This window comes from Neopsephotus bourkii, unplaced genomic scaffold, assembly GCF_033783945.1.
Source record: "Neopsephotus bourkii isolate Nb327-2 ecotype Australia unplaced genomic scaffold, CSIRO-AGI_Nbou_v1 NB_741, whole genome shotgun sequence".
Lineage (NCBI taxonomy): Eukaryota > Metazoa > Chordata > Aves > Psittaciformes > Psittacidae > Neopsephotus > Neopsephotus bourkii.
The window spans coordinates 2,542,920-2,566,461 of NW_026901239.1; the positions used below are offsets into that span (position 1 = coordinate 2,542,920).

At 44.4% G+C, this 23,542-nt stretch overlaps 1 protein-coding gene across 2 annotated transcripts; it reads right to left on the bottom strand.

The window, feature by feature from the left end:
- Positions 1–555: 555 nt before the first annotated feature.
- SCARB2 (scavenger receptor class B member 2) lies at positions 556–22,036 on the bottom strand. Of its 2 annotated transcripts, XM_061354684.1 has the most exons (13): positions 21,821–22,036; positions 14,427–14,584; positions 10,522–10,669; positions 9,085–9,273; positions 8,230–8,321; positions 7,609–7,728; positions 6,826–7,004; positions 6,290–6,408; positions 5,250–5,323; positions 3,816–3,867; positions 3,124–3,282; positions 2,913–2,982; positions 556–1,650 (listed from the first exon to the last, which is right to left on the bottom strand). In XM_061354684.1, the coding sequence occupies exons 1-12, from the start codon at positions 21,935–21,937 to the stop codon at positions 2,953–2,955; spliced, it is 1,437 nt and encodes a 478-aa protein (XP_061210668.1). In that variant the 5' UTR covers positions 21,938–22,036; the 3' UTR covers positions 556–1,650; positions 2,913–2,952. The 2 variants fall into 2 exon arrangements, with proteins under 2 accessions (XP_061210668.1, XP_061210667.1); XM_061354683.1 differs by lacking the exon at positions 2,913–2,982 and having other exon boundaries at positions 21,821–22,035.
- Between the last annotated feature and the right edge of the window lie 1,506 nt (positions 22,037–23,542).

Here is a 23,542-nt window from a genome sequence, read left to right on the forward strand (position 1 = left end):
GGATTGGAACTGGGTGAGCGTTAAGGTCTCTTCCAATCCAAACCATTCTGGGATTCTATGAATAGCACAAAAGAGGTAGCTGTGACTTTCACCAATGCATCTGGCATCCAGAACATGCAAGAGCAGTATGTGGGTAAAAGCAGAGAGTTCCCCAGGAGTTTCACAGCATTGTTCTACCACTCAGACAGCAACTCTTTGGGGGTGTGTGAAGTGACAGTTTTAGCCTGCTGAATCTTCAGCCCAACTCCCTTGACAAGATCACTGCAGGAAGTTGTGAGAAGCTCTTTGTTCCCCAGAGCAAGAGGCAGGCAAGTGCCTGATCAGTCCTTGGCCGAGGTTCAAGATACCAGCTCTGGCCTCTGCCGTGGCAAACACTCTGAAGAGGCAAAGCTGCAACTGCAGTACTGTGAGGAGCCCACACTGTGCCTGGTGCTTTTAGCTAATAAAAATGATAAATAATTGCAGTCACTCAAACTTCCTGCGTGGAACTGGCTCCAGATGAATGAAACTGTTGAACACATTACCATCTTGGGAAAAAAACAAACACAAAACCAAGACAATGCAAAACCCAATGCCTCTATTTAGAAGACAATAATACATTTTTAAAATACATTTCACTCCCTAGGTCTAACGGGAATACTCCTCCACAAGAATATTCTTTTAATCAGGGGAAAAATACCTTTGTGATTTTTAAAACAAGTTTCCGTTTGACAAGTAAAATAAGTCTTATGACTTCTCAAAGCCCTACGCCTACCTTAACATGGAGATGTGCTTTTCTCCTCAACAGTCAACTGCCAAGTCTGCATTCACATTAAACCAGCTGACAACCATGACACCAATACCAGTGGAACAAGAAGACAATGTTTGAACCCTCCACCATCAAGAACAATGTTGTGCTGTGGTGTGGTTTGAAAAACCCCAGACCTTAAGGAGAAACGCATTGTAATATGCAGGGGGGTCCTGTTCTGAATTACAATAGTGAAGAGGTCTATACAGCATCACATCTCAAATCATCAGCCTCCTTTTACCTGGGAACTAGAGGTGGTGAACAAGGTTTCACTCAGTTTTTTGGATTAGTTGTACAAATACATTTGTAAAAGGACTGAAGACATGAATAATACACAGTCAGTGCATACTGGTAGTAAGTAGCGCACAACACTTGACAGAAAAGAGAAGCCTAGGCCTAAAGCCCAATTGTCCGTTGTTCCAGGGCACACAGGATCCTGGTGTGTTCCGAGAAAGTCCTTTGCAGCCCACACTCCCCAGGCCATTTGCAAATGTCCCTTGTCTTGTTTCTGTATTGATTCAGGCCATTTTATTTTCAATGATACAGTGGTTATGATCATCTATGGTTGTCAGTGCAGGTACAAAGGGAGTGCGGGGTTGGAAAAAGCAGGATCTCAAGCAGTTTGAAAATGTAATTGTAACTTAGCTGGTAAGAAAAGTCTCCTCCCTTCAAGATAGCCAGCTTCTCTTCCATCTCTATACCACAAAAAGTTACACTTGACACAATTGTTTCTCTGCAGTAGAGAATGCTGGGTAGTGGTAGTTGGTATTAGGTCAGCTCTAATAATTTATTCTCCAAGCTCATGTGTTAAAGGAGACCTACTAAGATGTCCTGATGAGCGGCGACCTTTCATCTTCAGTACTCTGAAAGGAAAAAAATCACAACAGAGCAAGTTAGATGTGACACATCAGAGGGCTTCCATGATGGGGAAGCTGCATGGCTGAGATTCCAAACAAGAAAGCAAAAAGCTCTTGGCTCCTACTCCTAAGTACAATTTCCTGTAAGAGAATCAGCAGTGCGCTATAAAAGTACCAGAGGGTGGGTGGCAGGTTGGGCAGGGACATCAGGCTCACAGCAGCACCTTACAGATGATAGAAGGCCATAACTGCAGTGGAGGGGATCACAAAGAGAGTATTAACTACCTGAATTACTTCTTTTTGCAAGAAAAGCAACAAAGGCAATGTAGAGAAAACATGGAATTTAGGTGTCCCGTTCTCATTTTAATCCCTGTACAATGTTCAGGAACATCAAAGAGAGCTGATGCAAAGCTATACCTGTAGGGCTGGGCAGGAATGCCTGGGACAGGGGCCTCAGGCAATAGGACAGTTTTGACTCTCTAGTTGAGCCAGCCAATAACAGGCAAGCTCAAACGCTTAATGGCAAAAGTCTCTCTTGTAAAGAAACCTGAAGAACCACTATTGGTTCATGAGAGAATTAAGAATGAAGCCAAGAGAGCCAAAGATCAGCTTCTCAAAGCCACCACTTGAGGCTAGGAGGCTGGAGACCTTGCTGCCAAAGTGCCACCACCCCTGCCAGTACCATCACACTCCCAAGTCCCACTGGACTAAGACAAAGCACATGAACAGAGTGGCTGGGTGCTCTGGAGGTAGGTGTGAGGGTGCTTTGTCACACTGTTAAAAAGTAGTATTTAGGAAACACCATACAAGCAAGATCATGATAAGACAACAGCAACTACGAGGAGAAAACAGCCTACTAGAGTACCCAGTCTATTTCTCTAACCAGAGGATCTGTAGTTTGTCTTCTCTGAACCTGACTGCTTTGCATATAAGGGTGAAATTTTGGCATCAGCTTTCAGCATGACTAGCAACCTTAATGCCAGCATGTCAGGTTATGATAGGACTTTTCATAAATAGACCTAGAAATCAGTACTGTCGGGAGAAAACTTTCTGCATGCTGCTGTCTGTAAAATTCACCCATTCCTTGGTAGTAGATTTGCGTTATGATTCTGAAAATTGTTTCTGAGAACACTGTCAGACTGTGTTCTGACAGTGTTCTTAAATACAGTGGACTTCTTACATCTTATCCACCAGGGTCCTCTAGACAGGCTGATTCTTTCACTGCTATTGGAAAGGGAATTGGGCAGAGGACACACAGCCTGCCTTACCACATTCCTCATATTAGCTCCATTCCTTTGCTTTGGCGATTTATTCTGAGTCTATTAGAACTTCCCTTCCCTAGAAAGGTCACGTTAAACAAAAAACAACATATAAAAATGTTTGTGTGCACAAAGACACTGAGCAGGTAAAAAGCAACAGAAAGAAAATCAAATTCAGGCAGATATACAGTAAGCAAGGCCAAATTCAAATGCTACTGACCTCTTCACTTATTCCTCGGGACCTGCACACCAGCACAATAAAAACAATCCCAAAAACAATTCCTAGAGCCATGATTACAAATGGGATTCCAATTACAACACTGGCTTCCAGCAGGACATGCTTGAGTTTGCTGGCAGATGCTTCATCAATCAGAACACTCTGGAAGAGATCAATGTGAGGAGGTAAAAAAAAAGATCGATTTCTGTTCTTCCTTTGTATGAGACTGCTTCATCTAGTCTGTATTTCAAAAGAAAGTAGATTTTTAACTCTCAGTTTAGGCATGGAACAATACAGGCCTGCATCATTGAAACTGGTACCCTAGAGTCCTCCCGAATCCAGTTAATTCAGTGATCCAGCTAAAGCACAGGAATATTCAAAACAGATGATACCAAAAAAACGATTTGGTCTTGTGAACTCCCACCTCCATCTGAGCATCCCTTTTCCTCATGAGCCTTTGACCCTTTCAAAGACCTTTGAAATTAAAAAGACTGTCTGAGAGTGTTTTGCAGGGCTGAACTTGATGCTATGGTCAACAAGTAGCAGAGGATGTTAGTTAAGAAACAGCGACAGCTTCCTACTTATCACTGTATAAAAGTAATCAAGACCATTTTCTTTTCTGGTTACGTCAAAAACAGTGGTTTTGCCAGCATACACATAGCACAATGATGCAAGGAAACAACAAAAATACTTACCTCATTTATATACATCACTGGGAAAATCAGCGTTCGAATGTTGCCTGTTTCACTGTGTGAGAAAAAGCAACAATAAAAAAATACTGTTTCACAACTTTTTAACTTGGGGGTTCTGAAGACAGATTACAGTCAAACAACGAATGAGGAAACTGTCCCTAAAAAACCTCTGGGCTGTTTCTTCTTGTGGTTGATTATCACCTCCCTCCTGGAGTAGAATAATCTCAGTCTCCGAGATGTATAGAGAATTCTGTTTTGGGAGCAATGGCATATTTAGGAGCTTGGTTGGGAGGAAAAGAGAAGGATCCATAAGAGGCCCATTAATTACCAACTGAATGGCAGATTTGTGCTGATCAGCAAGAATACTAAGCTAAGCTGATGTTGAAGGTTATTTATATTTGCAAAACACAGAAACTATTCTCCAAGGAACATGCTCACAGCAGCAATCCCCCATCCCCCCAACATTTGGCACACAGAAAGTAACAGCTTATGCATCAGTTGTGTTAATGTAACAGTTCCTAAACACTAGAAAATAAGGTGGTTCTGGTCTGAAGAAACATCACTGACTCTTCCAGGAGTATCAGGTAGGTAAAATACTTCTGTTTTATACAATATGCAGCAAAGCTGTGCCAATAAACACCAGCTCAGAAGATCAGTAGAAAGAATAGCTACCACACAGCCTTAGTGGCAAGTAAATCAGTATGTCAGAAAGACACACGATGCAGGGAACAGTATTTCTGTGCAACTGAGCTGCAATTTGGGGATGTGCCACTCAAACTGGAACACCCAGAAAACCAGGCAGAATCCACAGGCAACAAAGAAGACATGGGGCATTTTACCCACACGTAACTTGGGATTGTACCCTGTTCTTTTCTGTGGATTGTACTGCCAAAATTTCAGTGCAAAGGTTTCTCTTTACCATATCAACGTAGTCACAAGCAAGATCCCTCTACCTGATCAAACGAGCCCTCTCTTGCCTGCTGTTGTGAGACATAGCACTTGGGCAGGCCTCATGCCTTTTCACTTCATTTTCATGTGACCATTACTGAGAAACGATGCAGAATTTATATCCTGCAAGCTCTGAAGAGTAGAATGGCATGTCCTCGCTGCAATGAGTTTGAGCTGCACTCCACGGTGGCAGACGCTCTCTGTGAGCAAACAAGCCAGTGTGATATATGACTGATGCACCACAAGCACTACGTGGAACTTGTCCATAACATCTTGCTTTTCTTGAATACTGCTTTTACTCTGCAGACGAAACTGCAAAACCTACTTGATCTTTGAGAAGAGAGGATACTGCCACTTACAACTGAGATTTGACTGGATTTCTCTCTCTACCACTTGCTGTCTCCAACCAATATTCTATTTGAACACTGCAGACAAATTAATTTTGAGTATCAGATGCAATATATCCACCTAGCAGCAGAGAACACTTACAAAAATTCAGGTAATTTTCGGACGTGAACATTGATCTGCATCCTCTTGGCTGCTTTCAGGACGAGCCCTGTCAACTGGGGAATAAAACAGATCAGAGTATCAAAAACTAATAAAAGTGTATGGCCACAGGGATAATAAGCATGAAACACAACACAGTAAGGGCTGCAATGGGATGCACAGGAATATTTTCCTCATTCAATCAGCAAAATTTACTCTGGAGAGTGTGTGGGAGGGGGAAGGTGCCATTTTGTGGCAGTTAACCAAAAAGCTGGGTAAGTGGGAGCAGGGTCACGGGAAGAACCTGGCACCAAACCAGATACCAAGCAGCAGCTGCACTAGTAGTCCAATCATTTTCTCATAGTTCCTTAAATTCCTCCTGCTTTGTCCTCCTGATTCTCTTCCCCATCCTGCTTGGGAGCAAGTGGATGAGAAGCTGTGTGGTGCTTAGGGGCTGGGGCTGATGCTTAGGGGCTGGGGCTAAACCACAAGTGTAAAAAAACCACAGACCATCACTTCCAAGCTCCTTTTATTTCTGACATTTCATGCTGAAAATGCCAACAACTCTTTAAACACCCATAAAAGATGTAATCACTATGCTTCTGTATCTCTTCTCTCATGACTCCATGCTATCTAAATTGAGTCCAACATACATGGAATATTGATTTCCTCCCTTGGTCCACACACCCAATTTTTTCCGCTTGGGCAAAACACAGTCAAGATAATACTCAGGTGTTTGGGATGGCAGGGTGAACCACAAAAGTAGCCTCACCTGTTTCTAAGAAATATTTTAACCCCTTCATCTCATCATTACTAGTCTGAGGGCACCTCTAATTGCACAACACAAAGGGAAACATATTTTAATTCTTGCTATCCAGCAAAGTTTGCTCTATACAAGCAAACCCAAGTAGCCCAGTTCCACATAAATTAGTATGCCTTCCTTGAGGTCAATGGAATGATATTGATAGACATCACCCAAGAAGGTGACCTAAACCCATGTGCTTGGATTCCCTATATAACCCTTTTAAAAAGGCTGCACTTACAGGATTGATGTCCAGAAATGTCTCGTGGTACTCTTTTTTTGGGTGCATGCCCTCTATGTCTTCTACAAACTTTTGATCTGCTTGGTAGAAATGTGGAGCTGATAGAAATATTGGAGCTCCTAGAACATGAAAACATAAAAAGTCATCACCTAAACAAGACAGAGCAGGATTCAAAGAAGTCTGTGAGAACCTCAAAACTCATATCTGTGCCATTTACACTGAAAGGAAAAGTCCATTCTGGAGCTAAAGAATCAACACTCTTGAAGTGCTGAAGCACAGCTTCATGTCTCATGTCTAGTACTTCCTTCTGATTCCCTGATTTAAATCATTGCTGGAGCAGAGAGGATCTGACAAGAACATCCCCTCAGATTGCTGCTGCATTTTACAACCAAATAATCACTTGCTGGTGGCAGATCTCACTGAGCACAATTGTAACTCTACAGGCCTCACCAAAGTGTCTTCCTATAATTCAGGCAGAAAGGAGCATGCCCCCCACTGACATTCTTCCAGTCTGCTTCCATACCCTGGTAACATACCTTGCTTACAGACGCTGACATTGAGAACACCAGTGCCAGGACAGTTTCCTGCTGGCACACAGAATCCAGCATTGCCTGGGTTAACTGTCGTGTTAGCAAATACCATAGCAGAGGGCACAAAGCGGTAGGTTGGGATGCCTGCAACAGTTCCCGAGCTGTCGTACACCAGGTACAAAGATCTGCAAGGAGGAAAAGCCAGACCCTAATTTGTTAAGTCTTGAGCACTTTTCTGTGTATCTACTTAAGTCTGCAGTAATCTACAGCCTTCATTTAAGCCCATTACAAAGATCTTAAGTATTAAATTTATTAGGGAAATGGACAAGGGAGGAGATGAGCTGGAACATAAGGAAGGAACACCAAGATTTTCTGCATCTTGTTGCATTTCTAACAGCATTATGTCAAGTCATGAATGTCTAAAGAGGACAATCCAGGTTCTCTAAATAAGCAGGGCACAGAGGAAGACTTTGGAGGAAAGAAGCTTTGGGCAAAGTTGATGTAAATCCTTCCATTCCTCTCATGACTAGGCTCGCAAAGCAATCCAGTCTGTCTTTCCAGTCATCTTCCAGATTTTCACTTCATGTTGAAATAGCACTTCCTTCATTTGATGCAGATTGGGGTTTCTTTAGTGTATGTCTCTCATCCTTCATACCATGAATGAGTGCAGAACCCTCATAGTGTTAAATAAAATCACAGGAGGAAAAGCACCAGCCTAACAGGAAAGGCCAAGAGGAATGGACGTAAATGCTCTGCTTTAAAGTCTGAGTAACATTTTCTTCTCATTACCTGCAGAAATCAGATGAAAAGATATAAATGTTCTCATCTTTACTAATCAGTGGGTGAAAGGATGTCCCATCTGTCCCATTGATCATGTTACATGTCTCTGTTGTCCACCAGCTCAATGACCTGAAGAAAACCAAAAAAAGACAGTAGGGGTTAGAATATCTTTGAGCAGTGGCCGTGCTTTAGGAAGTTCATCTTTTGGCTTCTTGGTAACACAGGCTGCCCACTGAAAAGGTGCTGGATATCCAGGCACAAGCTGCCCCAGCCTTGGCTCTGGGTACAGAGTAGTAAGAAAGTGTGGTGTCTGGGAACACTGGCTATGTAGATGTGGGAATACTGTCCCAACAGGTGCCTGGGATGGGTGTCCTATAGGAGGGAAGGAAGAGAGGGTCACCTGTGCCAAGGGGCAGTCAGGGGTTCAGAGATGAGTAGTCCCAGCAGTCTGCTTACTAAAGGCTGGGATATCTTCCCTTCAGAGTTATATGACACATACCAAAATACTGGGGTGCTGGCCTGAAGCTGGTAAGAGCTATAAAAGAACCCTTTTTTTGGAGAACAATGCTTATCTTCATCCAAAATGTGAAAAGGGACAGATTTTGACAGAGACCACGCTGAAAAACTTACTCTTTTCCTTTCCATTCCACAATCCTTGAGAAGTTAAGGTAGTTGATTTCCCCACTTAGGAAAACATATTCTCCATCATCGGTTCCGTTCATCTGCAAACAGATACATGAGTTTTTAATCACTCTGCTCATTCTGTAATACCCAGCTTGTAACTGAAATGAGGTGGCAGGAGTTTAAGCTGTCATCACTTCAAATCCACCTCAGAAGTGATGGAATCCCTGTGAGGTAAGTGCAGTTCATTAAACTCCACCTTGATTATCAATGAGGTGGAAGGATCGGGCTAGATTCTTACCCCTCCCAAGTAAAGGAAATGAGAAAAAGGCTAATCTAATGTTACCTTTGAAATTTGCCACTGAAAAAAAACCAGCCCTTAGCCAAAAAAAACCCCCACAAACCCACAGAAGATAACCTGAGCACTGCAGATTATCTCCGAGAAAAAAGTGATCGCCAAAGCCCATGCATGTGCAACCAGAAACACCATGGAAGTCAGTGACAGCTCCAGCATGGAAATAACATGTGATTGCAATCAATGACTAAGGAAATAGGTCAGGAAATGTTCTAGTAGTTCGCACAAGTGGCCCTGCAAAGCCCATGTTATTCAAGAGAGCACAGGCAATAGTGGAGTAATTTGTGCTTGGGAAGCTTATCCATAGCTGATAAAGAGAAGTCAAATAAAACACCCATAGCTGTGCTATAGCCAGTGCTTAGATCCAGCCAAACTGAAGAGGGAACATCCTTTTGCTGTCCCTGCAACCCATCTCCGGCCTTCCCAACTGGCTGGCTGTGACAGCCCAAACTGTATAGCACCAACATCATTCCCATGTAAAACATCAGAAAGTCTTGCACGCCAGTTACCTTATAAAAGAAACCAAACACTGGATCTATCTCAGGATGCAAAAGATGAATGGTTGACAAGAGCCTGTCTTTGTAGCCCCACAGTAATTCATGGACAGTATGAACTGTGAACAGGGATTCTTGGTACAGAAGCAGCAGCACCTCTGTGGCAAACTGAAGAGGGGTTGACCTGGTCCACTCCATTGCAGTCTGCCAGGGTATCAGAAAAAGGGAGAAATGATCAGATTTCTTGTAGAATAAGTAATACCATCCACATACAAACACGGACACGTTTCAACTGTCTTTTTGGCTTCATTATTTCTGCTCATGGTAAGTAAGTGCTGGCTAACATGTTCTCCAGCTTTTCTCCTACAGGGATGAGCTCTTGCAGGTTCCTGTTCAGCCTGGCACTGCAACACCAGCTCAGTTCCATGTCATTAACTGCCATAGCCTTAAGAACAGATTTTAAGTGAAATGTGCAAAACTGCTTTCTAAACAGCCTGGATTTCACAAGTATTTTACAGCTGAAGACATGCTTTGAATTTCACCATAGGAAGTCACAGTTTACACTTTAGAAGACAGCAATTTCTCCAAAATGGAAACAATACCCAAATTTATTTCCTTCCTAGTTGCCAAGTGATTCACAACATGTCTTTAACAAAGCAAAACCAAAAGAAGGGAATATGCCTTGGGCAAACCAACCTGCAGTTCTCTTCACAGTACCTGCTACAGTGGATCACAGTAAAAAAATCTGAACAGGAGATAATCCTTACCACCACTCAAATCCTGGGAGGAACTGTAAATACACTGACTGTCTTATTTGTAATTTTTAGTAAGCTGAGTCCTATCTACTCCTTTATATAGTGCATTTATGTATTCATTCATAAAGTCAGAGAAGGCATTTTTGGAAATGCTGAGAGGAAAGTAGAAATGAATGCATTCTGTAATTTAAGTCAATTAAACTAGTATGGGGAGTGAAGGCTTAGCTGCACAACCAACAAATATTTTAGTACAGACTAATTTCCTTTGGAAGGTAGGACAGTTTTGGATCTGCTTGTTCTCATACTGTTCCTGTATGAGACCCAAAATGATGGTCTGCTTCTGATCACCCAAATAAGACTTTCTTTGCAGAGTACTTTCACCTTATTCTCCGGTTTCGCTAACATCTGGAAACCCAACAAGCCTGATCTCTGCTCAGCCCTGCAGTGTGTGTCGGCTTTCAGCACAAGGGTGAGGCACTAACGCTAGAGAGATGTATGGTGAAGGAGCAATATAATAAAAAACCACCACAACAGTCCAACCCAAAACTGAGTGCAGTGTCTGCCCCAGATATAAGCTGCCTCTCTGGTTCTTCAATCACATTTATCTACCACAAAGACAGAGATAGCATGAAGCAACAAGCTGCGAGTTATGAAGTGTGTTAGGATGATTTCCAAGCAGAAATGAAAGAGAACTCACCACTGCAGGAACATTAACTGTTCTAATCAGGTCCACTTCAGGGTCTCCAACTGACTTCTGAGGTTCAAATACGTATGTCTTGGGATTCAGAGCAGATACTTTGGTACCATTGTCCAAAAACTGAACGTGCACTCTTGGCCTGTATTCTCTGAAAAACAAAGTGTTTGTTCTCTAATTAAGTTAAACAAGCATGCATAACATTAATTGCTATTAATTTATGGCTATTCTACTGCTTTAAGCACATAAAGGGTGGGAACATTTCAGTAGGAGTGGATTAATTTTTGCTTCTGCTGCTATCAGCAACAGAACTCCCCTTTTTATCAGTGTGAGCTGAATCAGACCTCATAAGGCTATTTCAGAAATGTCACCCCACATATTCATTTCAGTTTGTATTTTGCCTCATCTTTAAAAACCTCCAAGGAAGAGAACAATTTTAACAGTACAGAAGGATTTAGAGGCAGTAGATATGGGACTGCCCTTGAAGTACAATTTGAAAACTAAATTTTGCTTCAGGCAAAATCTACTCTCAGGCAGAGCAAGATGTAGGTTTTATGTAAGTCTCATTAACCTGACCTAAGAACCTACCAGTATCTTACTGCTTGCTTTAAAGTAAGTACTTTGAACTAGGACTTCTGGGCTTACATATAGCATGGGCATGTAACAAGCTTCATTTCAGCTTTTCTCCTTTAATTTTCAGGCAGGAATCCTGGACAGAAATTCAACTGAATTTTTGCCCTGAACTACTCATGACCTGGGAGGTTATTTCTGTTACTGTCTACGCAGTAGACAAGCATCGTAAAACTCAGGATTGCTGACAAACAAGTGCAGTTGGCAAGAAACATCAAATGCTACCTGCTGGCATGATGAGGAAGTCACATCTTAATTACCCTGAAACACAGGTCATAAATGGCCACTACCATCTTACAAAGAAGCAGCACATAATTCTGCAAAACTGGCTGGCTTGGGCTCAAAATGAGCTATACATGTCCCTTCAGCAAAGGAGAAAGGCAGGTTGTCTGCCCATAGTATGAAACCTTTGGTGTACACATGAAGTGAAATGCTCTGCATTTCCCAAGTCTCCATTCACTCAGGAGTTTGTTGACCTTTTCATTGCTTTGATTCTGGTGTAGATTTTAAGCCCCAAGGTGTGAAAGTGCATTATTCTGTGAGACCCTGTGCTGTGATGTTTTTTATTCATTTCAGATATTACATCCTATTCTGGCTGCATTAGATCCATCAACGCAGCTGTATTAATCTGGTTCAGGTTTTCAACTGGAAAGGCCTGGGAAACTGTTCCAACCATTTCCTATCTTTCTTACACAAACAGCAAATCTCCCACTCTTCAGCATCTCTACCACCAAGGAACATTTTGGTCTGGCCACACTTCCAGCCTGACTTGGCACAAGCCTCTTGTACAGCAGCCTACTTTATATCCAGGGCTTGAACTGAGGGGATGGCAGTGGACAGTTGTAACTGCCTTCCTCAAAATAGGCCAGAGTTAACCTGAGAAGCCCCTCCAAGTGTAAAAGGGTAGGAGAGGAAAATAATACTCTCTGATTAGAGATACAAGTAGGAGGATCTCAGATGTTAAAGACAAAAAGCTGTGTACGTGTGCAAGAACAGACAATATTGAAGTGTTCTTTGGGCTTGGGCAGATAAGCAGCTTGTACTTTACAATTACTTTATATGCTTCAAATTTAACATCCAGGATTTTAAAATACAAGCACTATGTTGGTATTTTTGTGGGGGTTTTGTGGGTTTTTTCTGTGTTACAGAATCTAACTCTGTTGTTTCAAACTATGAACTGCAGGAAGAATATTCAGGAAGAGATTTATTTAGCCTTCCCACCTCCTCTCTGTCACTGAGATTTTTTAACTCTGCTTGTCTGAGCCAGTTTACTTCCAGCCTTTTTTCTCCAGTACCCTGTTTCTTAAGAGCACTGAACCACATACTTCAAGTTTAGGGCATTTTAGGTGTTATGCCACATGCTAAACCTAAATGAGTTTTTAAGGCTTTGCTACACAGGGCATGTGAGATAAAGTTGGTGTTTATTCTCTGGCTCCAGCATGCAACATCCCTCCTTTCTCCCTCTCCTCCTACATGCCTCCTCTCTTCCTCCACCCACTGCTGCAGTCTGGTACCGGCAGTGACAGCCAGGCAAGGATTAACAAATCTGCTGGAAAAGAGCACTCCGTTTCCTAACTTTCCTCTTCCTTCTATTAAACAGCACAGAACAATCAAATCCTGTTTGGACATGTCAAAATCAGGCTAACCAAACAAGCCAGAAGCAACTGAAACACGCAGCCTCCCTCCCTCACTCTGCAACAAACAATTTAGGGAGTCACCCAGCTGGGAGAGTCTGTGTCACCCAGCTGGCTCACAGCCAGCCTGTGGTGTTGCAGGGGAAGGCTCTCCCAGCTAGCCACAAACCAGAAGCTCCGGCTGGGCCTCCCCTTGGGAACAGACCAACCCAGCCAGCTATGCCACCAGCCCCGTCCATCCCATCACACTCTCATGGATAAGGTGCAGCTTCACAAGTGGGGCTATGCATAACACCCAGGAGACAGCCAGAACTAAGAAAAGGAGAAAACATTAGGGTAGCTAAGGGGATTGAGTACCAGGCTGCAGAAAAGCATGGGCCTATGCAGTTTCATGTAGCTGTACTACACCGAGAGCTGACCCTATTTATCTTCCTGACAGAGAGAATGCACAGCTAGCTAATTATCAGCATTATACTAGAGACCTGAAGATTACGAACTTGAAAGATTATGTCTTTTCTCCAGCCCTACCAGTTTATCTAAGATGAGGTATTTTGTCATGTAGTTTGCCAAGGCTAAACAGACACAGTACTGAAATAGAGAGGAAATGGGGAAAAAGATTGATGGCAGAGGGTGAAGCAAAGCTGAGGTGTGGGGGGAAAGAAGCAGAAAGGCAAGATATACTGCAGAGGCCAAAGCTACCCAAAGGCTCTCCCTTTTATTCTACAGTATTTTTTCTAAACACTAACAACCAGATTCTGATCTTTTTGCAGCTTAGATAAAGACATCTCCTTCTGGCACTGAGCTGGTGCCCAGACTGAATGAGTGTGTGTGACTTGAAGTGAGTCTGACAATGAGAAATCAACCTTTTGCCATGGTTTTCATATCTCTGTAACTTCAAAGACCATACTATTTCCTGCCACAGCACTACTCCTGGTTTACATTGCTGCATGCAGAGCAGAATGAATCTCTAAAGGAAAACTCATTTGTAAGGTGACTTTAAAATCCCTCTACATGCAGCAGATCGTTTTGTGTGCAGCCATATCACACAGAAAGAAAGTCCAAGAGGCCAGATAAAATTCCAACACTGCATGTAGCTGTAGTAATTCTATCAGTCTGTACAAATGGTAGGTAGGTCTGAATACAAGCTGGTTTTACAGTGGGGGTTGGCTGAGGAAGATCCTTATAGTACCACTCTCTAACTGGTTTTGTGGCCACATTTTACCAATGCAAATTGTGCAATTTCAGCTGGGAGGTAATTTCTGAGTGAACACATGAATCATCCTCTCCCCAGACTCTCAAACCTCACACAACTGTTCTTTCCTCAAATAAGACACTCTACTAGGATGCAAGCAACTTCCTCTGTGTCCAGCAGCTGAGGAACAGCAGCACACAAGCAAAATCTTGCCCAACATCTGACAGAACTCTCTGTCTTAACCCAAAACTGATCTCAGGTGCTCCAAATGTCAGTCTAGTTGTGCTGTCTGGGTGCTGTATGATGATGCTCTCTTGTATGTAAGTAATCACACATTAATAGCTAGGTTTTCCTCCTAGAACTGGATCCCAAGCACTCTGGATCCCACTTTCTGGCTTCCTCACAGACAACAGGTTTAGCGCAATGTGAAAACAGTGAAATGGTGATCCTACCGGTAGGTGTATGGCCCTATTTCCTCTACAAGAGGAGTATCGCCTTGAAGCACTTCCAAAGGATTTGTCACATTAAAGAAGTAGAACTGCATGTAGACTGGTGGAGGAGGATCCTCCCAGGCTTCAAAGGTTTCCGTGCCATTTTTCAGTACTGTTCCCTAAAACAAGAGGAAGACAGATTAGCTGTTAATGACAGATGCTGTAAGATATTTATAGGAAAGAAGGAATTCTATGCCCTTAGAATAAGCACAGGCAATATAATTTGAGACTCCAATTCTACAGTGCTTATAAATACATTTTTGAAGCATCTCACTAAATATCAACAAGATCAGACACACACTACAGGCTCACAGGCTAAGGGCATACCTTTATCGGCTTTGTTGTTCTACTTCTTTCCACAAACACTTCTGCCTGACATTTTTCAGAATACCAGCTATAACAGAGTGATCCTGTGCCAGCAAAACCCTAACCTGGTATAAAGCACCATGAACAGTTTCCTGTAGCAATGAGAGCACATGCAACTCCAGACCCATGGACTCTCAGTCTATTTTGTAACCAATAAAACACGGACCTACAAAAGACAAGCTATAAATGGTTATTTTATGAGAGAAGCACTTAAGTAATGAATCAGTAATTTCTTTACCTACCAGCATAAACATTTTATAAGGAAAGTCACAACCACAACCTCTAGGTAGCTGCAATAGAAATATATAATATAGGCCTCAACCCCTTGTTTTATTACCATTACATTTTAGTTAAAACTCACCCCCAACTACAAAAGTATTACCACCAAAATCAAGGGTTTTCATATAGTTACAACACTGGTTCTGCCACTGTGGTAGTAGTACAGAAATTTGGCTTGCAGAGTGGAATAATAAGCACAAAGAAAGCTACATCTTTGAAAACCTTATCGCCTGTAGGCAGAAGGGAAGGGGGGAATAATTTGCGATTAAATGGGTCTCATCAACACGTGCTCTTTTTATTCTTTTGAGAAAACAAGTCAAATACTGTAAATGCAAGCTGAAAAGCAGGCCAGACTGGACAACTGCCATTCCTTGGTTACTGTTTATGGGGCCTTCACTCACTTCATCAGCCACAGTTGCCTCAGGACTCATTCTTGGCCTTCCCATTTAAGGAGCTGTTTTCTCTCCATGTAGTTTTTCATTTTGAAGGACTAGATAAAGAGAAGACTGTTTCAAAGACAAATTTATTGGCAGGAGCTTGGAATGGCAGCAGTATTGCTGAATGGCAGTGAAAGCCAACCCAGCTGGTAGCACTTCCCAGTTGCAGACTGCTTCCCATGGGGAATATTCTGTGCACACCATGAAAAATAACTTATTTATGACATGCCTCAGGAGCTTTCAGCACTTCTTTGGAACTACAAGCACCTCATATATACCATTTCCTACATAGCCCAATGCTCTTGATCCTGTGTACTTGTGATCTATGACAAGGAAGCTCATCTCTGTATTCAGACAGAGCTCTCCTGAAGTTGATTTGTAGGATCAGGAATAGGAAACCTCCCCAAATCAGATGTAGTGTTTCCATGGTTCCACCCTAAACAGCTGGGAGCAAGACAGCAGTGTATTTAAGATGACCGTGATAGCTTTTCTCCACATGCAAATAACCACATTCCAAAGTCAACTTATTTCCAAAGTGGTGATGTAGTGAACTACGGATGCCTGCTCCCTTCCTAAGTTGTGCAAAGCTCATGTGTGACAGCACATGCATGAAACACCACAAGTATAAGCTTGACTCTGATAAACGGAGTAACTATTGCCTGTCCTGACCTTAACCATCTATATCTAGGGATTTGAACTGTTCCCTTACAACTAATGTGCAATGTTTAAAAAAGCAAGTGCACCCTGGTCATATTCATTCCAATTTTAGGCTCCAGTCGATCCCTTATGATGGTGAGATCACCTTTATAGTGTTCAGGGAGGCCATGGCTCCCTTCCCCCCTCTCCTGAGCTAGACTGAACACAAGAAGCTCCTAAACTCAATGTATCAATGCTAAATGTAAGGTGGGTTTCTATCATGCTCTCTCTATATACATGTATGCATCAGCTTACATGCAATAAGCACTAATAATAAGGAAATGCAAGAGCCTTTATCTGGCAGGTCAGTTTAAACACAGGCTTTTGAGATTTTGAAATCACAAGTGATCCTTGGGAGATGGGCTACGGAGCAAAAGGGTAGTGAAACAAACTCATCTGGTGACTTGCTTCCTGGATCTGTCTGGCACCATTTGCATCTCCCACAGAAATGACAGGTCTATTTATAGCTCTGTACAGTGACTCGTTATAAACCCAGATTCACAAACCTCTGAGCTAGAGTCAGGCAGACTCTGTCAAACTCTCAAATAATGAAATACGGTAAGCTCTTTTCTTCAGTTTTTCACCAAACGTTACCCAATGGGTCTGTCACATGGTATTACACAGCCTAGAGCTGAGAGAAAAACATAAGCACATATTTTTGAGCAAAACGTATGTCCATGTCCCTCAGCTGGTGGCATCCAGGGTTTGTTCTGCTGCCTTTCCTCCACACCAGAGCAGGGTCTGGTGTTACACCAGTGGGTTTTTTCATCAGAGCTTGTGTTCACTACTAGGATGGGCAGGCTGCAAGATACTAGAACACAGCACTGCTTTTTAATCCAAAATACGTAAAAGACACGGCTCTGCTGTTGTTACTGCTGCTGTATTGTAAGGCCAGAGAATCAGATTTTTCCTCTTGTACATTTATACGCAAGTGTCCTGGGTTCAGCAGTAGCAGTCATTTTTCTCCTTCTTAGTAGCTGGTGCAGTGCTGTGGTTTTGACTTTCAGCCTGGGAACAGCGCTGATAACACCGATGTTTTTAGTTGTTGCTCAGTAATGTTTACTCTGACCAAGGACTTTCTGAGCCTCATGCTCTGCCAGGGAGGAAGGGAGGCAGGGGGGAAGCAGAGACAGAACACCTGACCCAAACTAGCCAAAGAGGTGTTCCATACCACAGCACGTCATGCCCAGTATATAAACTGGGGGCAGTTACCCGGAAGTGCTAGATCACTGCTCGGGTTGGGCTGGGTACTGGTCAGCGGGTGGTGTGTGGTTGTATTTTCTTCCGTTGTTATTTCCCTTGTCATTATTATTATTGGTGGTAGCAGCAGTGGTTTGTGTTATACCTTAGTTACTGGACTGTTCTTATCTCAGCCCATGGGAGTTACATTCTTTCGATTCTTCTCCCCATCCCTCCAGGAGCAGGGGGAGGAAGGGGTGAGGGAGGGAGTGAGCGAGCAGCTGCGTGGTTCTGGGTTGCCAGCTGGGCTTAAACCACAAGAGCAAGAAAAAGAGACATACAGTATTCAGAAGCCTCAAGTTAGACACTAGTCCAGCAGGGAGTAGCCTAGAGGCCTCAGAAAGATACAACACAAGCACAGGTACAACATAGGGTGTACCTACTACAAGATCACAGGCTAAAACCAGTGGACAATTATCTACTGTCTACATTCAGAAGCAGAGCAGAGGTTCTCCTTTCCAAGTGGAGTCCACACTTACTCCAAGTGTGCCAAAGCATCTTCCTACTCACTTTATTTATCATGCCAGTCCTGAATTTGCAGCTTATTTGCTGGTGTTTTCCTTGTCTTGACCATGCTTCACACAAAGGAAATAAAAGGCAAGCTTCCCTTACACAGTTACTGTTACTGTTAGTGATGGGGTGTGGGAAATGGTGCTGAACATTTCTGGAACTTATACAGAAAGGAGCAACTCAGCTGATCCTTCATAAAAGCCTCCACTTAACTGTGCTAGGAGCTCTAGTATTTCAAAATGGACAAGAACATCAAAAAATGATCAATACAGAAACTAAATCAAGGGATGAAGTATCTTCCCTGTCCTTTTGTGTCCTAAACGCTCCAGAAAATCCAGCTCCAGAGATGGCTGGCAGCCAATGGCCAGTGACATTTCAAGGGTTTAGAAGACTTAAGTGTTTTCTAAAATACTCAGTGTGAGGCATATGGCATAAAGAATCACAGAGTCACAGATTGGACTGGGTTGGAAGGGACCTTAAAGCTCACCCAGTACCAACCCCCTGCCACGGGCAGGGACACCTTCCACTAGACCAGGTTGCTCCAAGCCCTGGCCAACCTGGCCTTGAACACTGCCAGGGATGAGGCAGCCACAGCTTCTCTGGGCAACCTGTGCCAGGGCCTCACCTGAGGTAGGGGACTGATTGCCCAGGTTTGGAACTAGGTGTACAAATCAAAGGTCTTTATATTCATAAGCTGCAAGCTTATGGCAATAAAATACATAATCATGTAACCAACAGAGAGCACAAGGCAAGCACTGGTAGGAGCTAGGAAGGACTTTCTCCTGTGGGCAGCTAATCTGTTCTTGTTCATTACAGGGGTTTTTCACATTATTTGTTGGTTTTTCACGTGTCAGCCCCTGACAATGAACAGATACTGATTAAGTTGGACATCTGCGTGGCATGGCACCCTAATTCACAAAAAGCCAGCAAGACTGGCAAGTAAGACAGAGGATAAGTTGACAATATTTGAATGCCTTCTGGGAAAGGTGCTCCCACTGTCCTTGTCACGACACATCTCCCTGATGATTTTCAAGGAAGTGTGACACTAGGCTGGATTCCCCACTCTTCCCGCACCCTCTCTGTACCCGTACCCAGGCACTCTGGCTTTGGCTGGAAAGGATGCACCACAGAAACCCCCTGCTGAAAGCTAACCAATCCTCGGTGGTTCACAGGTCCTGGGTTTGGACACAGGCATGCTTCAGCTGCTCCAAAACTCGACTGCAAGTCAGCTCTGCTTCAGGACTGCTGAGAAGCTCTCAAAGGAGCATGGTGCTGGAGCGTGTTCAAAGAAGCGCAATGAAGCTGGAGAGGGTTTAGAAACAAAGTCCTATGAGGAGCAGCTGAGGAAACCGGGGTCGTTCAGTCTGGAGAAAAGGAGGCTCAGGGGAGACCTTAATGCTCTCTACAACTACCTGAAAGGAGGATGGAGCAAGGTGTGAGTCAGTCTTCTCCCAGGTTACAAGTGACAGGACAAGAGGAAATGGCCTCAAGCTGCGCCAGTGAAGGTTTAGGCTGGATATTAGGAAAACTTTCTTCACCAAAAGGGTTGTCAAGCACTGGAACAGGCTACCTGGGGAAGTGGTGGAGTCCCTATCCTTGGGGGTATTTACAAGATGCATAGATGTGGCATTTAGGGACATGATATAGTGCTGGACTTGGCAATGATGGGTTTATGAATGGACTTGATGACTTTTCCAACCTAGATGATTCTATGAACTGTCATAAGGACAATCTCTTGCCCCTGCTGCACCTCCTCCAGTGACAGAGCAGATGAGGCTCGGAAGGGCCAGAGCATAGAGATAATGCGTCATGTCCCATGCTCTGCCCTGCAGAGAGCTGGAAAAGCTCGAGTCTTGCCACATTTCAAAGGCAAATAGAGAGTCGTCTATTTGCACAAAGCTCCACACGTGGTTACACAAGAGACAGCAGCTTTCTAGACTACACATGAATGAGAAAAAGTTCATGTGAGATAAAGCCCATGTGGAAAGCAGCTGAATCAGCAGAGTAACTGGGAGCATGCTGCTTTGGGGCTGAGATCTGCATGCTGGAGTTTGGGTGTGTGGCTGCCACAGGAATCCAGGAGGGAAGCAGTGGCTGGCACAGGGTGCAGGACACTGGTTTCTGTTAAATCTAGATGTACACCAGCATGAGTTGAAGAGTGGTAAGCAGGGAAAGACTGAGCTCTGAAAACTTTATCCTGCATTACTGAAAGCTCTGCTGAGTGAATACCAACTTACTCTTACATAATGAACCATTAAGGGTAAGGAGCATGTGGCTAAGAGGTAATACGCATAAGGAGGATCACGCCTAATTCCTGACAGCTCTACACTCTCTCATAAACCACGTTTTTATACCGCACTGCTCTTTTGATAAGAGCATGAAACAGACTCGAAACCAGGAGTTCCACTGTGATGCAGAGGATGGCGAGGTCCCTTCCAAAGACCTCCGATCTGGGATATGAGGCTGCACATGTCTTTGCAAAGCTGCACTGCTTTGCCTTGGTTTGCATGCAACTTTGCATACATGAACACGCACATCACCCCATACCTGGCTTTCAGACTGCCCTAGAAAAGGTACGAGCTGATGATCAGATGACTTCAGGATAAGTCAGGATAACTCACCACCCTCTACTATGAGCGTAATGAGGCCCTGGCACAGGTTGCCCAGAGAAGCTGTGGCTGCCCCATCCCTGGCAGTGTGCAAGGCCAGGTTGGGCAGAGCTTGGAGCAACCTGGTCTAGTGGAAGGTGTTCCTGCCTGTGGCAGGGAATTGGTACTGGGTGAGCTTTAAGGTCCCTTCCAACCCAATCCAATCTGTGACTCTATGATAAACCATCCACTGCCCCTGCTACATTCCAGCAAAGCAGAAACATGTACCTGAGAAGAAACACTATAAGAATAGCTGTATGAGCAGCTCCTGAAGAGCAACTGACACACTGCCAGGCTGCATGACAGCCTAACCTATGATAGCCTCTTTTTTTTGGCTATCCCCCAAAGTTTACAAGCACACTTGAGAGTGACACAACTTGCTCTACAATGACTGGCAACCGGAAAATGCACTTACTAAACACAGCTGATTTAAGGTAAGGCAAAACAGCTTCTATGTTAGGAAGTGCTCCCTATCAGTACCCCAGAAGGTGTTAACTAACATGGTTGACTCTTCTCACTAGACCACAGGATGAATGCAAAGAGCTAGTATAAGAGAGAAAGAAAAGCCTGGGCAGACCACAAACACTGAAGGGCTAGGCTGGGTGTCCCCAAAATATGCTGCAAGCACCCTGTAACAACAGGGTGAAATGCTTCACTGTCATCACCTAGCCTGGGCGACTACCACGTGTTTCAGCCCATAGCACCCCTGGCTGTGCTCCAGAGGCAGCAGCAAACGAAGCAGCAGAGCAAGCTACTTACTGTACGAAAGCTGTAAGAAATCTATGGCAGGGATGCCAAAACAGGGGGAGTGCTTTTGGTGTCCCCTGCTCACCCCATGTGCTATGCTCTGGAGAAGTCTTCTCACTACATCTGCTTCCTCACAGCCAGTAAAATCGCTTCAACAGAACTGATTTTTCTCCTATTCACTCAGTGCAACCCAGGCCCAGTGCCGCCTCAGATCCATCCTGAGCCTCAGCCCAGCTGGCTGATGCAGGGTAGGAGAGGGCTCACTGACCAGGGATGCTCCTGCCCTCCCCCAGCCACAGCTGGTGCAAGGAGGGAGCTGTACCACGCCACCCGCCAGCCCCTTAGTCCCTCCCTCCATCCTCTTCCAGGATTATTTTGAGAGGGAATAAACCAGTCGGAAGGGACTGGGGTGGGAATCGGGCCGTGCTCTCACCTGCTTCACCTGCAGGTCCACCACAGTCTGGAAGACGTGTGCTACCAGCAAGGAGATGCTGGCGATGAGCAGCGTCATGGCCAGGACCCCCACGGTGACGAGGCACAGCGACTTCATGGCTGCAGCCGAGGACGGACCCAGGCACCGCCGCCGCCGCCGCCGCCACCGCCAGGCCCCGGGCCGGGCGCAGGGGCGGGAGCCCGCCTCGCTCCGCCCCGACCGCCGACGGGCCGGGAGGAGCCGCCGGTGCCGCCCGCCCCGCAAGGGTGGGAGAGTGCCGGTGCCCAGTGGGAGCGAAGGGAGGAGGGGGTAGCAGCAGGTCTGCCAGGGGGAGGTTTGTGACCCGGGTCTGGGCAGGCTGCGCTGGGGGCACCAGGCTGCTCGCCGTGCCCTGCTTACCAGGAGAGGGGGAAATGGCTCCCAAATATGTGTGTTTGTTCCTGCTTGGAAGACGAGCTCCCGCTGGCACAGCTGAAATTTCCCTGTCTGCTGTGGATGGATCTGCTAGGGTGCATCTCCAGATGCATCTTTGAAAGATTTTCTGGAAAACAAGGAGAACAGCTATTCTTCAGCAAGATCGTAGAATCATGGAATGGTTTGGGTTGGAAGGGACCTTAAAGCGCTTCCAGTTTCAATCCCCTGCCATGGGCAAGGACACCTTCCACTAGACCAGGTTGCTCCAAGATCCGTCCAACCTGGCCTTGAACACTGCCAGAGATGGAGCATTTGGTTTAGGGAAAAACTTAAAATGGGGTGTTAGGTTTAGGAATTAGATTAGGGGAAAACTCGTAGGGAACAAGAAGTGTCTCTAGAATGACTTAAGCTTCACAGGGATCAGACTCTTCCATAATTCAATAACAGTTCAGCTTCTACCAACACAGTTCAGTTCACCTCGGCCTTCATACTGCACAGGAGGAAGGGAAGCCTCTGAGATAGAGGGCTCCTGTCCCATAACCATCACCAAGTTGCCAGCATTTCCTAAGTCCTGAGTCAGTTCCCTCTCCTGTTGCTTTTCCAAACCATGAGGCTGGCAGCTTGCCATCAGCCTGCTCCTAATAATGCCTTCCCTAGAAGAGAGCAAGCAAACCATCAAGTGGATATCCTGCTAAGATGTACTGAAGCATTCTGCCTCATAAATACTACTTCCTGTAATTGTAATTGTAGTAAGAGTGTTATGTTACTCTGGTCCTTTTGCTCATGAAAGGTGATGAGGTCACATTTCATAGTTCGGAACACTGGAAATTTTTGTGGTTCCACCCATGCAGTAAAAAGAAAAAAAAAAGAAAAAGAAAAGGATAATACTGTTCTGGAGGTTTGTTTTCCTTCAGATTCCCACTCTGAGGTGGTGTTCTCAGCTCTGTTTCATCACCAGCTCTCCAAAAGCAAACAACACAGTAAATAATTACACTCTGGTTTTGGAGGCTAATTTAATGACAGAATTTAATGACAGAATTCTCTCCCTGGAAAAAGATCTCCCATGAGGTCTCTCTCTCTGAAACTATAAACCTTCCCTGACACTGTAAAATACTGGCCTTTGGTGGCGACCAGCTGTAAGGACAATTCTTACAAGCAGATGCCTCCTCCTGCAGCACATTAAACCTATTTTCCATGGCTGCTGAAGCAGAAGGGAGACCTTCTCCTCATCTCACCTGAAGCAGTCTCACTGCTCTGTGACTTCTGGTGTTTAGTGAGGACATCTTGCTGCACTCCAATCTCAGAAAG

What these genes read in the sequence shown, in the direction of transcription:
- SCARB2 (XM_061354683.1), bottom strand. Translation starts at nt 21,937, where the DNA reads ATGAAGTCGCTGTGCCTCGTCACCGTGGGGGTCCTGGCCATGACGCTG. An exon ending in TGGACCTGCAGGTGAAGCAG is followed by an intron (nt 14,585 to 21,820) that starts GTGAGAGCACGG and finishes CTCTTGTTTTAG; the next exon opens with GGAACAGTACTGAAAAATGG. An exon ending in TGTTTGGTTTCTTTTATAAG is followed by an intron (nt 8,322 to 9,084) that starts GTAACTGGCGTG and finishes ATCTGTTTGCAG; the next exon opens with ATGAACGGAACCGATGATGG.